Source organism: Thunnus thynnus, chromosome 21, assembly GCF_963924715.1.
Source record: "Thunnus thynnus chromosome 21, fThuThy2.1, whole genome shotgun sequence".
NCBI lineage: Eukaryota > Metazoa > Chordata > Actinopteri > Scombriformes > Scombridae > Thunnus > Thunnus thynnus.
In genome coordinates, this window is record NC_089537.1 from 15,026,764 (window position 1) to 15,045,195 (window position 18,432).

At 40.6% G+C, this 18,432-nt stretch overlaps 1 protein-coding gene across 1 annotated transcript in view; it reads left to right on the forward strand.

The window, feature by feature from the left end:
* Positions 1-18,432, forward strand: part of sema5a (sema domain, seven thrombospondin repeats (type 1 and type 1-like), transmembrane domain (TM) and short cytoplasmic domain, (semaphorin) 5A) — a 123,483-nt gene that overhangs the window by 87,072 nt on the left and 17,979 nt on the right. Inside the window, exons 15-16 of the mRNA XM_067578039.1 lie at positions 2,683-2,830; positions 11,879-12,104. Of these exons, the coding sequence (XP_067434140.1) occupies positions 2,683-2,830; positions 11,879-12,104 (374 nt within the window). The remainder of the gene's footprint in view (positions 1-2,682; positions 2,831-11,878; positions 12,105-18,432) is intronic.

Consider the following 18,432-nt stretch of genomic DNA (forward strand, 5'->3'; position numbering starts at 1 on the left):
CAGACCAACGGACGAACATTGAGGCAGGAAGATAGAAAGAGAAAATGTGTTAACAGATGAATTGTGCTGTGTCAGTCTGTGACTGCCTGAGGGAGAAAAAGATAGGATGCAGGGAAATGTTTGCTTGTGTGTGCGCGTGCATGTTTGTGTGTGTGTGTCCAATATGAGCATATCCAGGCATGTCAGACAACGTGTATCGCCAAAGCTTGGAGAAAATAGGGAAAACCTTTCAATGGAAGATCACCGTGTGCAACGGTGTCCAAAAACTTCTTGCACATCTGTTGTTTATAGTTGCCCATGTGTGAAATAGGTAACATCTTCTGTACAAGCTTTAATCTGCATGGAATGAAAAGGACTGGCACTTTATCAGCTTTTGAACACTGAACGATTCTTTTAATAGCGTGAACGGCTTTTATTTTATGGGGCACAGACCTCCTTTCAGAGGTGTTTGACGTCTGCAGAAAGCCTCACTACACACTTTGTTCTTGCCTGGAGTACCAATGCACTGTTTGGATTAATGCACATGCCTCATGTTCACATATGTGCCTGTATAGGGTACAAGCTCACATGTACACATGTTTACAAAAACTAAAAAGATTCAAAGGACAAATTAAACCTCTTCTCCCACCTCTTTTCAGGCCTTTCTTTTAGCCAACAGGCGTCCCATAAGTTTTATCCTGATTGTTTGCAGCAGGCAGAGCTTTTAAAGATAAAGCAAATGTTTTTGCACAGAAGCGCTATGGGCTTAAATCTGGCTGTTTAATGCCTGCATTTATGGACCTTCTGTTGGTATTTCCCTTAGCACTCTGACATCGTCCACACTGCTTACTCAGCCTATAGCAAGTAATTAGCAGCGGTTTAGTCTGATCAGCTCTGTGTGTTTTTAGAGCATAAAGGATAAGGGAAGATGGACCAACGCCACTGACTTGTTGGAAATAATTAAAAGTGTGTATGATGATGATTTTAAAGCTCTAAATCTGCTGTGTATTGATGAGAGCAGTTTTTTATTGGTGCAGCAGGGGAATTTTGTGTCTGTATGCAAGCCTGCATTCATGAATGTGATTGTGTGTGTGTGTGTGTGTGTGTGTGTGTTTGTACATCTCTTCTTCTCTCAGGCATGTACAAGATTGTAATCCACACACACTTCTTCTCCAACCCCGCTCCCCCAAACCCCGCTGTATCATCCCACTACAAGTGTGCAGATTAGTAAAAGTGGAAAAGAAGACTGCTCTAAGGATTTTAACAACCAGGGTGTACAGAATCTAGCTTTTGATTCACCATGAACAATAGCAAAGTATTTGGGAATAGTACAATGGAAATATCCAGCCTGAGCCGCTGGAGAAAGGGAATAAAGTTAAAGCTATTTTAGCACAAGAGGACTCAATTTTCTTCAAAAGGCAGTCATGTGCCAAAACACAACAAAATAGCAATAAAAGCAATTTTATAGTATGCATAAAAAGTTATAAAATAAATTATATGGCTCTAATAAGGCTGGCATTCGCCTATCGTTATTGTATAATGAGGACTGAGTAATTACAGTAAGTATTTTAGACATCGCAGTAATCCTGTCTTGTAAAACGATGTAATTAGAGATGATGTATGCATCTTTGTGGCTTTTTTAATAGGCTGTGTCAATGAATTATGCAAAATGCATATGCATGTTCATTAAGATTTGAGATTGAATTTTCTTAGCTTGTGCTTTTTTATCCTTCCGACGCTGCCCTTTACACCACACACACAGATATATGTCACAAACCTGTCTCTAGTGGCGTGATTCAATCATATGTTCTGGTTCACTGTGTTCTCTGCACTCAATGGCCACATCAAACAGATATGTTGGGCTTGTTATAGTTTGTTTTAAGTGAAGTTTACACGCCTTTTTTTTTTTGAGACATCCCTGTTTTGTGGTATGAGCTCTTTGTAGCTATTTCAGTTCAGCGGCAAAGCTAAAAAGTGTGGTGACGTCTCCAGTGGCCTTCACATATAATTTTAGTGCTCCCTCAGATAAAGTAGTTATTTAATTTTCCAGAGACGAGTCGAAGGAAGCTGTCATGCTGGATTCAGTAGTTACCCACTTCATTCATACATACTTCAAACTACCTTATCTTGTAAGTACAGTACGAGACTGTAGGTAACAAGTACATTTACTCAAGTATTCTTATTTTATACCATTTCTACTCCACTATATTTATTAGACATTTACTGTAATTACTGTACAAATTAAGATATTACATACAAAACTTTATGTCTTGATGAATTGTTATCAATGAAAGTAACCAACAAGAATATATAAAATCCTCAATTTTCTGCATTTAGTTCTTTTACTTTTGATGCTTAAAGTATATTTTGCTATAATACTTCCATATTTTACATACGAGCGTGGTGTTGCAACTTTTACTTCAGTAAAGAATCTTCTTCCACCACAGCCAGCAATTACCTAGACATCCAATATGTATGCTCTAATATTTTCATATCCCTTGGAGATGTTTTTCTGTTTTTATGAATTGTTTTTCTTTCTTTTTATCGCTTGATTAATGGATGTCTGACATTTAATCACCTCTTTTTTGTGCTGTATACTGGTTGCGTTTTTGCTCTCGGGTCTCTCATGACAAAACAATCTTGATCTCAATGACGCTACCTGATTAAACAAACTTACAAACTGAGCCCTTTTCTCCTTTCCAGGTACTGTAATGAACACCTGCCCTGCCCGCCGCACGTCTACTGGTCGGCCTGGTCGGCATGGGAACGCTGCACCGTACCTTGTGGCGGAGGCATCCAGTCACGACGAAGAATCTGTGAGAACGGCAACGACTGTCCGGGGTGTGGTCAGGTATGTCACGCAAAAAACAAAAGCTCTCACATGTACCATCCATCTATATGTCCTTCTCTCTTGTCTATTCATTGTTTAGGATCACAGCCTGAGCCATTTGAGGCGATGAGCAGTCACTGGTGATGAAATTGGAACATCTAACATGACCAAATCCCCTGGCTATATTTATACAGTGGCAGCATCCATCAGATTTATTACCAAGACCCATTTAATACCACACACACACACACACACACACTCACACACACACACACACACACACACTGTAATCACTCCACATATGAATAGGCTTATTTTCTGCCACAAAGCTCTCTCCAAAGCACGGATGATGCAAGGAAGTGTTGAAATATGAGCCTCTGCGTTCTCCTTGTTGACAGAATGATGTGATGCTGGTGTTATTTCTGGTGCTATTTTCACACACACACACACACACCCTCATCCACAGTCCTGGTAAAAATAAGAAGGAATGAACACGATAGCTGTAGCCTCTTGTGTCCCTCTTTGAAATGAATTAAAGAATATGGGTCAGGGCCTTGTGGATGCACTGGATTCTCGAAGAGTGTTTTTGTTTGTTTGTGTGTTTTACTTACAATTTTGATAGAAAAATGTAAGTTTTGGATGGTGTAAGGACAAAAGGACAAAGTTGATCCTCAAAGCTTACTTTTTTAAATGTATTACCATGTATTTGATATGTGTATAAGCACATATTTCACTATCTGCGTGTATGTGGAGTAAATGATTGGACACAGAGATTCACTTTGCAAAACTAAAGTGGTGTTGGATGATATCTTTTTATATGCTTCCAATTGCTAAAAAAGCATTCAACTACCCAAATCACATTAAGCTAAAAGAGCACATCCCACAGGTTGTGTAATGGCCCGTTGTGAAGCTAAATAATACCCTGCCAGCATATGAAACATCCCACACGAGGCCTCGCAACCTCAAGAGCATATATAGTATCTGATAATTGCCCATGACATATTAGTAGCTGCAGAACACCCAAATGAAAAGAGTGACCTCCCATTAAGCAGCAATTTAGCAGTCACATCATATCTTCTACTGCTACGTGTACCTACCTTCTTTCTCTCCGTGTATCTCTCCCTCTCACTCTCTCTCTTTCTCACACACACACACACACACACACAGATGGCAGCTGTCTTATTTCTGTCATTAGGTAGTGGCCATTATCCTCACTGAAGCATCCTGGGAATGTGGGGCATTCCTAAAGGAAACTCAGTTCAGAAACGGAGACTGATGGTGAGCACGAGGGAATCTCAGTACCTCTGCATTGCTGTTTCCAAAAGGGAAAGTCTATCTTTGACTGACAGTATTTTTTTTTTTGACTCATCCTCAGTTTGGAGACAAGCTACAGCTCAGTTGGTATCTGGGGAAGGAGTAGTCTCGTAATGATTACAGACAAGAAAGTGACATAGAAAGAGCAGAGCTGTGTCAGTGGGAAAGGTCAGAAAGGCATCTTGTGTAGACTCACCCGCTCCCTCTACTTCCTCTGTTTCAATCATTAGCAGTTTGACACTCTTCTTCTTCACTGTTGCTTTTGGACTTTCACTTGTTGTCCCTTTTTGTTTTGTTTTGTTTCCCTATTGACTCCTTGTCTTCTAACATTGCGACATGAGCTAATTGGGGCCGTCTCAGCCACCAGAATTGTAATTACATGCAGACTTTAGATACACCTTTGCTTTCTTGGGAGGATTTTATTTGGACAGCTTGGCTAACAAGTATTATTGCTGCATATTTACTCAGATCAAAGAAACATTTGCTTGCCTTTCATTTACAACTCTGATAAGATGCTTAATGGCACAACAGTTAATGTATAACAATGTCCTCAATGCAATTAAAGCCTCTAGGAAGCAGAGCTTCAGTGTTTAAGGCAAGGAACTTAAAAAAAAATTAAAATGGCATGCATCTTTTTAATGAAAATAGTTATACATTTGTATTCAACACTTGAAGATAAAGGGTGATGGGAAAACATTCTTTTAATTTCATCAAAGACCCCCAAAAAAAGTGTTATGGAGTTTGTTTTTATGTGCCATCTGTCTGTGTTCTGTTCCCCTAGACAGATCCATGTTTAATTAAACAGAAGGAGACCATACACACCCACACACACACACACACACACACACACACACACACACACACACATTGCAGACCAAACGCCCCGAGACCTTAAAATAAATGTGTTAGATGTCGGTGCATGTATGTATGAGTGTACGTTCATATTTACCTGTCAGGATTGATGTTGCTGCAGCCACCTGTGGTCAGCTCCAGGCGTTTGCCAGACATTAATTGACAGTGGTAGGGTAACATCTGCTTGGTGTTTTACAGAGATGTCAGGCAGAGAATTTGCAAGAATTACTAATACTTACTTTTAGAACAGTGCACCGGTAGATGGTTAACACTCCCAACATGCTGTAAAGTGAATCACTGAGCAAAAAATCTATTCAGTTATTTATTTTTTGTGATTCTCTATTGATCGCTGAAGTACAATTTTCTACGCTTATATCCATTCCACAGGGAGCTCACAGCACAACGATTCAGAATAGCACAAGTGAAACTAGTTGGGATTCAGGTCAAGGACACCTTAATTTAACCACAAGTGTCTCTACTCACTATGCGACCCCTGAAAACAAAATGTTGCTACATTCATGATTAAAAGAACAGACTCTTGGATTTATTTCCCTCAAACCTGCCCTAATGTGGCCCTGTGTGTGTCATTGCCTTCAGCCTCAGCAGTCTTATCATCAGGGAAGTATTTAGTCCCGAGGTGCTCTGCGCCTCATTTTGCTGATGCAAAAGGGCACATGACTGCAACTTCATCAGTCTGAACCCCGGTCCACGCGGCGCTGCTTCATCTCTCTCGTTTCACTGTATCTGCATTACAGGTTTGAATCCTCAGAGGAGCTTGCAAAGTCTGGGCTGGAAATAAATATGCATGGTGCGCGATGCTCTGGTGGCCCAACACCGATGTACAGTACCACGAGTACATTACTTAGCCCCATCTTCAGCTCTGTGATGACTCAAAGGCTTTGCTAAACAAGAGGAAATGTGTTCAGTCAGTCAACCTTGGATAAAAAGTCATTTTTTTCAAAACAATGAAGCACTTAGTCATTATCCATTAAGGGTAGGTATTCTGAAAAAGAGGTTTGATACAAAAAAAAAACATTTGAAAGATAAATTATAGTTTTTCTAAAAGAAAATAATTCCCTAATTGAACACTTTTAAAGAAGTTCACATTCCAAGTTGAAAAACATACTGTATATAAATGCTGACTGAGTTCAACTTGTTCATAATCATAAGAGACAGAAAAAGAAAGATTCATTTTCTTTTCATTATTCATGGTGCTACAGTCAGTTTTCAGGGCTCAATCTCAAATTTCTAGAAGCAGTGATTTACAGAAAAAAAATATTCACAGACACCTACATATTGGCCATAATGCATCAAAGCAAATATGTAGTCTTGGCTCTGGATTTTTATTCTGTGGCTACTTTTTGGTGTTTATGTTTCAGTGTGTTCATCACAGCGTACTTATCTTTCTGTCAATCATATGACACTCACAGGGAGAGACGAACATCTCCTCCATGAAATAATTTAAAAATGTGTGTGTTGTGAAATTTAATATTACATCCATGTCTTTTTACATTGTGCATATTTTATAGCCACCAGGTCACCTACATTAAGGCATTACAAACTATGCCAAATGTGTAAATTTTAAAAAATCCACTTTCATAATTTCTGCATACATCGTAAAATAACTTTAACTAGATCAAACCAAAATTAAATGAGCTACATCTCTACAGTAAATGGCACCCTGGTATTTTACTTTAATGGAAGACGGCTTATTTCAGAGATGTTCCGTCTTCAAGAAGATATCACTCACCTTGGCATTTCCTACTTTATACAGTAAAGTACATCAAATATCAAATCTCACTTCCGCGGATCAAAAAGGACCATTGTTCTCCTCTGAACTGCACATCTTGACTCTTTCTCCGTGAGTTAAATAAGTCAAATATGAGCCATGCAGAACTGAGGACGCACAGAGCTGCTTAATGATATTGAGAGCTGTTCTATTTACCTGCAAGGAGTTCAGTTGTGCAGCCAGGCTATGAAATGAAAGTTAAGTACCCGGTGTTTGTGTAGGCACACTGATGTGTGAACACACTTGTGTGTGTGTGTGTTTGTATTGTTCAGAGTGCTCACTGAGTGTTAGTGTATGTGTGCGTGCATGTGTGCACTGTTGTGTAGCCAGGAGACCTGCTCCTGGCCGACAGCAGGCTTCATTATAGAGTCAGAGTGGTGGGGAGACAAAGAGAGAGAGAAGACTGTGTTTGACAAAGTGTGTTTTGGTCGACGCTACTAATTGAACTGATGTGTCACAGAGACTTGAGGAACATTAGGCCTCCGTCTCCGTGGACTCGACCACAATAGATAAAGATGTAGGCACTGGGGAGGATTAGTCACTCTCGCATCTCACATCTGTGGCGACTCACTTAAACGTCAGTGTACAAGTGTGTATATGTAGGCATCATAATATACATCAACGCACATGCTTTCCTTTCCTCGCACTCCTTCTCTCCCACACACACATACACAGCTCTCCCAGTCCAATTAGAAGTATAATGAGTGTAATGATGGTAGGAGGCTGGAGAGGCACGACTCCTTATTATTCACCTCCCAAAGCTGGCCAGACACCACACACAGCCTTTTGTACCTTACATACATACACATACTCTCTCCCCTTCACACACACACACACACAAAGAAGTAAAGACATGCAGTATACTTCACTCTCCACTCCCCATACGTATATTCTTCAATAAAAATAAGCAGCGAGTCTGAGGACACCCAGACACTATGCTGACACATACACACTCCCTCTCTTTCTTTTTTTGCCCTTCTTCCTCCTCAACGTGTATCCCCTCAGCCTATAACACCTGAAAAATAAGCAGAAAGGTCTGTGGATGGAGACAGAATGAGATAGGAACTGCCTGAATCCATAACTCAGTCATGCATAAACTTATAAACATGCACCCACACGCCCACACACAAATCAGTGCCCAAGTGCCAGCCTAAAGTCAAACTTTCACTCAGTAGTCAACTTGGCACATGAGTACACAGTCTTGCACATACAGTACACAAACAGCCCGATCACCACATCTATACTGACCAACCGGGCAGCTTGTTCGCGCGAGGCAGTAAAGATGCTATCACGCCTCCTCCCGGCCCAGCTCTCCTGAGCTCCAGCCAGAAACACATTACAGCGTTGGCCGTCTCCGAGCAGCTGCCTGTTAAAGGTGTTGCACAGCATAAAATCACCGCTCTCCATTTGCCCGTAATGCATATCACCATTCTCGCCAGGGGGAGCATGGATATGAGTTGAAATCAGCAAACTAATTGAATCCAATTTTGCATTCCACATGCCACTTGTCACATTCAACTGATTTCCACCATGTGCTCACTTTCGGTTAATTTCTCAGAAATTGAGATGTGAGTGTGGCTGAGTGAAAAATGCAGGAAATGTATCTTGAGGTGGGTCTTTTTGTTGGGTTTTTATTGTTTTTTTTTTTGGGGGGGGGGGGGGGGGGGGGGGGGAGTTGTAGCTTTATCACTTTGCTTTATTAGCTCACCATATCAGCTGGAGAGAATGAGATGAAACACTGAAAGAGCTAATTTTGATCACCTTGTTTTGCCTAAATGTATGAAGAGCGCAATTAATCACAGTTTTAATCCAAATTCCTTCTTATTTTTCATTCAGACAGGCACATTTACATTTACACATTTACGAACATGTAATGTATGCCTAAGATGACCTATTTGCTGCTCAGGCACAGAGAATATCATTTGAGTGGAGTTATTTAATTTGTGTGTGTGTGTCTGTGTGTGTGTGTGTGTGTTCATGTGTGTGTGCGTGTGTATGTGTGTGTTGGATTTATGAGATTTTATGGGCAAAGCTGTACTGATGTTTATTTCACATCCTCGGGTCCATTTTCAATATTTTGAATGCATTATTCAAAACATGTTATAAAAATTGCCACTCTAAGAGCAGTAGGGACTGTTTTTGTTTTTGTTATTATGCTAGATTTTGTATTCACATGCATAGCTACTATAACAAAGTTCTTTTTTTGGCAGTAAAAGACAATAAACTGCCCATTCTCCTTCAACAGTTGTTATTGGAGGTAATATTGTCAGCAGTGGGAGTTTTCAACCTGTTCTGCACATCATTGACTCCCAGGAGACACAGAGTCGATACTGGGGACCACTACTGTATCTTCATGGCGTTGCGTCTTATTCTCGCTTATATTTATGGTGATTAGCTTGGATAGCAGTATAATTATTCATATTATTTCACTAGTTTTATTACATTTTCAATAATTTTCAATATAAGTATACTCCACATAGACCATTCTCACAAACAGTCCTCAACACACACCCACACATAAATACATATAAGAACAGCAGCATAATTATATAAAGTGGCTAATTTAACATTTGGCTATGGGACAGCAGTTGATAATATGCCTTTTGGCTGACCCTGGTGCATTTACAGTGATGTTGATCAATGTGCATTGCCCTTATAAAAAAACACATAGATAAATAGATAAAACAGCGGAGAGAACAACAGTAGAATTTTTCTTCACACTATTACTAATTCCAATTTTGTGATTGCCACAAAAGTTTCACAGACCCCTCCCTGCAACTCTTCCACAGACCATAACGTCAGTGGTTCCCGACTTTTTTGGCTTATGACCCTTTAAAATTACCTAATGTCTACTTGTCATCCCACATCATGGGTCATGACCTCAACGTGGATGCAAGTTTTGAGTATTTCAACCAAATTAGTCATTTTCCCCTCCATAATCCTGTCATTTGAAGGATTTTAATGTATCCAGTATTTCACAAAAAGCAAAAATTAGAGAAAGATCATAAAAATGATTTCTTACCCCTGAGATTTTTCTTGAGACCTCAGGTTGGCAACTATTGCTTAAAGGTCTACAGCAAAAATATGAAAGTAACATTCAAGTGCATGGACATTCATACAAGGACATTTTTAGTCAATGCGACATCTTTATGACATATACATTGACCATAATGTTTTAAGCTACATATACCTTAGCTTTAGTTGATGTTGATGCCTTCAGAGACATTGAATGAGGTTTAGCTTTAAACCCAGTAATTATCTCCTTAGCCCTCTGCATCTCCACTAATCCTCTGAGAGTACAGGGAGAAACGCTTACCAGACAAGCCTCATTAAATATTTACTGTGTTTGGCCACCATCAACAACTCACACAACAAACACTCACAGATCGTTTGCCTTTTTCCCCCCTATTCATGCCATTTGTTGCTTTTTTTTTGTCGCTTAAGGCAGCAGCGAGACGCTGAGGTGGACTCTTTTCCCCCTTCTTCCTCTTTGTTATTGGCTGATAATCACAGATTGCCGGCTGGTCTGTGATGCGTGATAATGTTAAATATTAATGTCTGGAGATGATTACTGCGCTAGATGGGGAGAGGCAGGAAGTGCGGTGGAGGTGACACCCTCATTCATCACGGGGCCCTAACAGAATCTAAATCCTCCCAGTGTTTTTAACCTTGGTACCCCGGGGAAGAGAGGCAGAGAGAGAGTGAAGGGAGAGGAGGAGAGAGGAGGAAATAGAAACAAAGGTGGATGGGGAGAGACAGAGAGAGATGAAACAGAGATACGGAGGGAAAGAGGAACAAGGGGAGGGAGAAAGAGAGCTGATAAAAAGCGAGTTATGAACAACAAGGTGATGGAAGAAATATAAAGATAGATGGATGGATAGTGGGACTAAGAAAGAGCATAAAAGGTGAAGTAAGATGGTGAAAAATAGACCCGTATACTGTATAACGTATAGTGCTCCTCTCCTCAGCTGACCTGTCAGCGTATCCCATGTGACAGGCTGATGGATATGCAGAAAGGAACTCTTATCTTATTTTGTCAAGGTCTGGCAGTCACTCAAGGCCTATTCAGCATAAATAAACAAGTAGCGAGGAAAATGGCAGCCATCTCACCTTCTCTTCTTTGAGTTACTGTGTCATTTACTCCAGACGTATCACTACCTCCACCTCCTTATTTATTTAGCCAGGCACAAAAGGAGACTGGACTGCCTATTACCCACCTATTATCTCCTTGAATCTCATCATCAAATATAGCACCATAGAAAGCAAAATATTTCTCAACCATGAGTCCAAATAGAAGTTGGCTGAGGGAAGTAGAGGCCAAATATATACTCATAGCACTTCTGAATGAGACTCACATATCATCCTGTTCGAGCTTCAGTGCTGTGTTTTTCATTTTTACTGCCCAGCTCACAAAGCCAGATGTAGATGGGAGAAAGAGTTGCCATTATTGCCTTCTCTTTTTTTTTTTCTTTCCCCTCCACTTCTCCGCCTCTTTCTCTATCAACTTCTCCAGGTCCCTGCCATCACCCCTCCTCCCTTTCCTCCCCCTTCTCCCTCCAACCCTCCATCCTTTCCCCTTGGTTGTAAATTAAACTTGATCAATGACCTTTTCTGCCTGGCTTGTTTGCCTCTTGCCATGTTCAGCAAGTGGTCTAATGGGAATGTATCCTTAGTCAGTGTGTGCCTGCAGAATGGCAGGCTAGATTGGGCCAGGCAAAAAGGGTTTGGGTTGGTTGGTGACAGGTATTTTGATGGATGAAGGCTACTAGATTTAGCAACATAAACCAGCCAGAAATGGAATCAAGTGGCTTTCAAGGATGAACGACAATGAAAGCTTTGAAAAGACAGTTTATTTCCTCATAAAATAAGCTGTTTAATATCATATTAGTCACTCTGCTGAGAATTTCAAAAGCCATTGTCCTGTGCATTATTATGCTTGGGAAATACACTAGAAATTTCTGTCTGAGTGTGTCATGCTTAATTATTGCTTTAATGATGTGTGATTATCTCTTCCTTGCCAGACAGGGCAAAATCACCTGCTTGAAAACGTGCTTGCCACAACCAAAAGCTCAACGTTAAATGCAGTAAAAAAAATTTCGTCTCTGTGACTGCAGGAGTACCAGTCATGCAACACCCTACCATGTCCTGACCTAAAGAAGACCACGCCCTGGACTCCGTGGACACCTGTCAACATCTCAGACAACGGCGGTCACTACGAACAGCGCTTCCGCTACACTTGCAAGGCTCGCATCCCAGACCCCAGCCTGCTAGAAGTAGGCAGGCAGAGGATCGAGATGCGCTACTGCTCCAGTGACGGCTCCACCGGCTGCTCCACTGACGGTGAGTGGAGAGTGGGAGAGACAGATGGTTTCTATCCAGTTATCTCAGCCTCTGGATGTTTCAGTGTTATCTCCCTCCAACTGGCTTGCTGCGCCTCTGCAGGCTAGTTATTGGCCTCCTCGCCTCAAGCCCTCCTTTCTCTCTGTGTGTCTGTTGTTCATTAGATCTTCTCTTTCCTTGTGTTCTGTCTTGCCTTCTCTCATTTTCAAACTTTGCCTCTCTCTGTCCTGCGAAAGTTAACAGAGTGCTGTCTTAATCAGCTCTTGTGTTTACGGTCCCGTGGTTCTCGACTTTATCAGCGGATCAAAGCGTCAGACGTGTTAATGAACTTCCAATCCACGAAGCCAATCAGCAGTTTACAACTAATTTTAGAACTCCCATGCAATCTTTCACACACACACACACGCACACAAACACAAATCCGCAAACACACACATACAGATGAATGCACACAGTTCAATTATAGGCACACAAACACACTCTCTTTATCCATCATCCCAGCTATTCCCTTTTGTCTGAGTTGGTACACCACACAGTCTCAGTCAGCCACGCCCCTGGTGAATTAAACGCTGTAAACGTTTGTACAAGCAGGCTGCTAATTGACAAGTTGTTTATGTTGTCAAGTGGAGGGATACATATTAGAGGGCAGGCAGGCTGGCACCACACCACAGTAAAGAGGCTTCAGATACAGATGCAGCAGTTAAGTTTGTTTATGGTATTGCTCACAGCCTCAGAGGGAAAAGCAGGTTTTTTAAGAGTTTGGAGTTAGCGCCTTGCTAGGCTGCGGCAACCTCCCATCGCTTTGAGTTCATGTGTGTCTCTGGGTGGTCTGTTGCTACACTACTCACATGCCACATACTGCAGAAATCACTGGGGTTAGCCCTAATGTACACTATCATGAGTTTTCTCTCTTTTGATCCATCTCTTCCTCCTTATTTCTGATTATTAGTCTCCATCTGTCCTCTGATGCTTGTCGCTGGTACAAGTTGTTCTCTTCACACTTTGAAGCAGACGCTTAAATGTTCCTGAAGGGTTTTAAATGAGTGCTGGCAAGCACAGCGAAAACCTGACTTCAGACTCAAAGCCTTAAGAGGAGTGACAGGCACACATCCAAGACATTAGCCAACAAAGACATGAGCTTTAATAGGTCTGCATTGTTTCTGATTAGCAGGAGGAAGTAACAGATACAATGTGTTTCATTAGAGGTTGTCACCAGAAACCCAATGTCAGATTAGTTTCAGTGTTAATTACACCAATTGAAAAGCGAAGGCTGTGGGTTCGGCAGTCACTTTTGGAAATGTGTCAGTCAGAGTCGGAGGATGTGAGCAGCCTATAGGCTACAGCAGACAGATGGTGATGTATGAGCTGTGGAGCACAAGTTTCAAATCCCCTCAACAACCGGTGTTTTGTCAAATCTGTCATCAGGAAAAATGGGAAACACTGTTGACTCAGTTTATTAAGGTGAAAATTATCTTCTAGCATTTGGAGCCCCTGTTTTTTAGAAGGGAGGTTATAATTTCTCTTTTAATAGAGAGAGACTTCATTATATACCCTGTGCCAAAGATTATCAGCATCAGTGATCTGTCAAGATGCTATTGCACTTTATATTCCACTTATATCGGCGTTTTAACTAGATAATTAATTAATATCACTGCAGGCTATATTGCTGGCCTAATATTGCCTCAAAGCATTGGCGGTGCCTTGTGAATTAAACAGAGTGATTTTATATGAAATCAAATATATTTTGTATATTTTTCCCCTATTCACTTCTTCTAAATGATCAGTCAAACAAATTTCTTTTCAACATCAAAACTGGTTTACTCAGAGATATGGTTCTTCTTCTCATCAAACGCTCAACCGTGCATGTTTTAGGGGAAAAAAACTTCAGTGTGGAATTTGAAACAATTTCTTCATCCATGGGGAAAAAAAAGACTTCAGTTGTACTGTGCAGCTTGAGTGAAAGCAAGACCTATTGAGGTGTACGTGGCCTCTGTGTGCTACTCTCCTCTCCTCCCGCGTTGATTGTTCATCTTCAGACTTCAATATGATTCACTTCTCCAAGGAGTCTTAAGTCATAACTGTCGAAAAAGAGGATGGACTCCAGTGATCCACTTCTTCATTTCAACCATTATCAAACTTGCCATCCATCTGCAGAGCACCGGTGTGTGTACTTGTGGGTGTGTGTGTGTGTGGGTGGGTAGACGTGCATGCATGTGTGCAAGTCTTTTGGGTTGGATATGCGCGCTTGTATGTGTGTTAGTGTAGGTGTGTGCGTGCATGACATGTCCTCCTCCCACCGTCCACCTCTCATAGATGCATGGGGTGCCTGAGCCCTGGGGACAGCACTTAACTTTTCTTTAAGCAAGAGGCCATTGCAGGATAATTACCGTCACAGTGGTGGTGTGTATTGATGTCCACAACTGGGGCAAAGGACGCTGCGATCCCTCCGAGATGATGAGCACCCGAAAGGAATGGCGTGTCACCTGATAAAGATTTACTATTTGCATCAGGCGGGTTAGTATCGATTAGAGCTCTCCGCAAAACTGGGGCTTTTCTTGCTAGAGCTGTTATAAAACAGGTTGCCATTATGTGTGTTTGTATGCATTTGTCTGCATGCTTTTGCTTACATCTCAACAACATCCAACAAATCAGTGAGGTAAAATATGCATAGAGATTATGTATGCTAATAAAAATAGATGCTCCTTTTAAACAGATTAATAGGAGTGTCTTTAGCAGTCAGGAATAGAGTGTTTCAAGGGAATTTACCAGCCAGAAACGTCCTTGCTTTTGTGTTCTCATTTGAAGCCAACGCATGAACTTTGAAAGAACTTTCTCACTGACGTCACTTCCCTGCTACTAAATAAAAAGCCCAGCCAGTTTTCTGAGATCTTCTCCATCTCCCTGCGTTCGGGCAGAATGTCATCATGTTTGTAGCTTTGAGCGTCAGAGCTATCAGATGTAGTACCTGACATTTGACGATTTGGATCATATTCAGAGATACGGCGCGTGTTATTGACACATACCTGGAAGTCTTGTCTGTGATGCGCAGATACGGAGAATTAATCCTCTGTCAATGGAGAGAAGAAATTGATGTTTGAGATATGCTAGCGACTTTCCCAACCTCTCGCCAGCTTCCTGCAAGTCTCGCTGTCTCTCATATTAAGATCTCTATCTGTCTTTATTATGAGGGATTGATTATGAATATATGATTTAACCAAGCATTTACAATGAGCTTTTAAATAACATAATGAGTTGTTTCGTATCAGTGATTGTAGCTTAATGATAGCAATGTGTTAATTATTTAAGATCTGTAGTGATTTAAAGACCTCTCGTCATGTACGCCCAGTGATTAGTCTTGCAGCTTTTGTAGCCATTTTTCCTCTTTATCACATATCACGTGCCTGAATGAAGCCAAACATTTGATAATTTGCATTACTGCCTGTATAGACATATATTTTTAAATGTTCATGTAGTAAAATCCTATGGGCAATTTAATAAAACATGCCTTTTCTTTTCCTGCCAATTATGTGACTCTTCTCTTCACTCTATACTTACAATAATACAGTACTTCTTCATATATAATTTATGCTTAATGCATAACTTATGGGCAGTTTACACAAGGCGATTGGTTTTTGCATATTCTTCATCCCACACACTGTCCTCTTCACCTATATGGCAGCACAGTGTAGCAACGTAGCATCCCAGAGGTTCAGTGTCTTGCTCAAAGAGACACCAGCAACATAAATTTAATCATAGATGCAACTGAGCATTCAGGAAGCCGAACCCGCCTTAGTCACTGTCTAATTCCCATGTGGCATATATGCTGTTTACAGTGATAACAGTAACAGATTTACCACTCATAATTCTTTAGCATTTTTAAAAATAAATTATTCCTTTATAACCAGGCTTCTCATTCAACCCAGTCACGGTTCATTTTTCTGGCTAAAAGGATGCTGGCTAATATTAGTACTGGTAGCTAACTGGCCAATTAAGCTCCATTAATTCGTTAAAAAGGCTGATATTTCAAGCAGACAGGTTTTTAAAACAAGAATCCTGTAAAGAGGTCTTGATGGCTACTTTCATGACAATGTGCTAAAAGACACATTATCAGGAATGTGTTGGTTGAATGTGTTGGATAGTTGGTTTCATAACCAGTTGATGATCCATGGGAGACAAGGAAATAAAGATACAGTTGTTTTTCTTGTATTACAGTGTAAAGCTAGTTATTCTAATATTTATAATAAGGAAAATGTACAATCAGACTGTTACAGTATTTTGGTCTAACAAAACTCTGTTTGACTAATTAGCTTTTCAAAAAGTTTACACACACTATGTCGTGCTACTGGATTGTAAACTTCCCCATATCCAATGAAGAGGAGGACAGAGCTGCTAATGTTAGCCTTAACTCTGCTAGCATCCAGGGACAACTGCCATGCATTGGGTAAATATTACACAGATGTGCTAGTTATGAACTGGGCTTTTATTCTTTTACATAACCCACAAAACTAATGTAGTTAGATAATACTATAATGTGCTCCTTGGCATCCTTGGTTACCATTTGGAAGCTAGTAGCCAGACATGCCAATGACTGCAGTTTACATTAGAGCAGTGTAACTCGTTACTTACACTTTTACTCTTAAGTCTTGGAGACTACACTCCAGAACTACCCATAGTAGCTTTTTCAGAACAACCCAAAATAGGATCGTAAATTGCCGCTTCCCAAAACTGTTACAAATCACTGTTAAATAATTATGTTTTATGGGGTGACAACACTGTGGTTAAGGCCTGGTTAGGTTTAGGCACAAAAAACACCTGGTTAGGGTTAGGAAAAGATCATGGTTTGGGATAAAATTATCACATGAAATGTAGTTAATACTTCCTTAAATTTACACAACGTCGTCATGTCAACAGTAACATATAAAAATGTCCCGAATCGCAGTTGGAAATGGAAATGATGTCATCTGAACTGCGTCAGTTCCTCAGATCATAATTACTACGGTCACTAGATGACGTAACGTAACTATAGGTTGTTTTTGCTGGCTGGATTTAGAACTATACTGTCATGTTTTTTTCTTGTGAGGACAGGCTGCTCTCACTAGAGCCCCATGTATAATACACTGCTTCGGAAGTAGAGAAACCCACAGCTTGACTGGTCTGATGTGCCTAGTCACAGTTGCTAAGCTATGACTGGACAATTGCTGTTTCGAGGAAGAGGTTTAGCAAACAGTCAATTGCTAACCAGCTTTCAAACCAGCAACCTGTCTGTCATTAGTCAGTCTCTAACTAAATAAACTTCTAAGTTATTAGTCACTCTTGCTATATGAAGCCACAGGACAGCACACTGCACCAACAGACAATTTAAATGATGATTTCTGTGAAGTCATATATCTATGAAAGAGATATGCCCACATGATTTAATCAACTAGTGTAGTGCCTGTTCAGAAGGGGCCAATTGCTTGGCCTCTGGTATTGCTGCTTCAACGCATATAAAAATTGTTAATGTGAGGTGTGACTGAGTATATACACCAACAACATGAAAGATACTAACAATTTATTATACATAGATGTTAAGTACTATAAGTGAATCTTTTGTCATTTCAAGTATAATGAGGGCTGTATTTAAAAATGATATACAGCTTTTATATAGCGCTTTTGAAAAAATGTGCATCCTAAAATAAAGTGGATCGATCATGTTGGGCTCTTGGATTGTTTATTTTCTGTGGCTTCAGATGGGATCATTTGAGTGGGTATATTTGCTGAAAAGATTTGTTCTTATATGAGATATAATGGTTTTGAACTGTTCGTGGGAAGTAGCCTAAGCGTCTGTCCATTCTTGATTGAAAGCTGTGTTTATGCTGTCTACTTTTCATTTTTTAGAGCATGCCATGTGAAAACTTTTCTCAAGCTGAGCTGATACTAAAAGGTGAAAACACTGCAGACCACTGACTGGTCAGTCATTTGTCTCATTCAGGGGCTTTCTGTTTCAGAGAAAGCTTCCCACCGTTCCCTCACACTGTGTATGTGTGTGTGTATATGTGTGTGTGTGTCTAGGTCACTGTCCCTCAGCTTGTGGCATGTTGAAACATATTGGGCAGCAAGATATGCCAAAATTTTTAATTTTGAGAGGTCATTAAACTCTTTGAAATCTGAAATTATAGAGTTCAGCTGTTAAAGTAAATGTTCCATATTTCATTGAATGTTTCTCTCTCTCTCTCTCTCTCTCTCTCTCTCTCTCTCTCTCTCTCTCTCTCTCTCTCTCTCTCTCTCTCTCTCTCTCTCTCTCTCTCTCTCTCTCCAGCCGCCGTGTTTGAAACAAAGCATTCACACA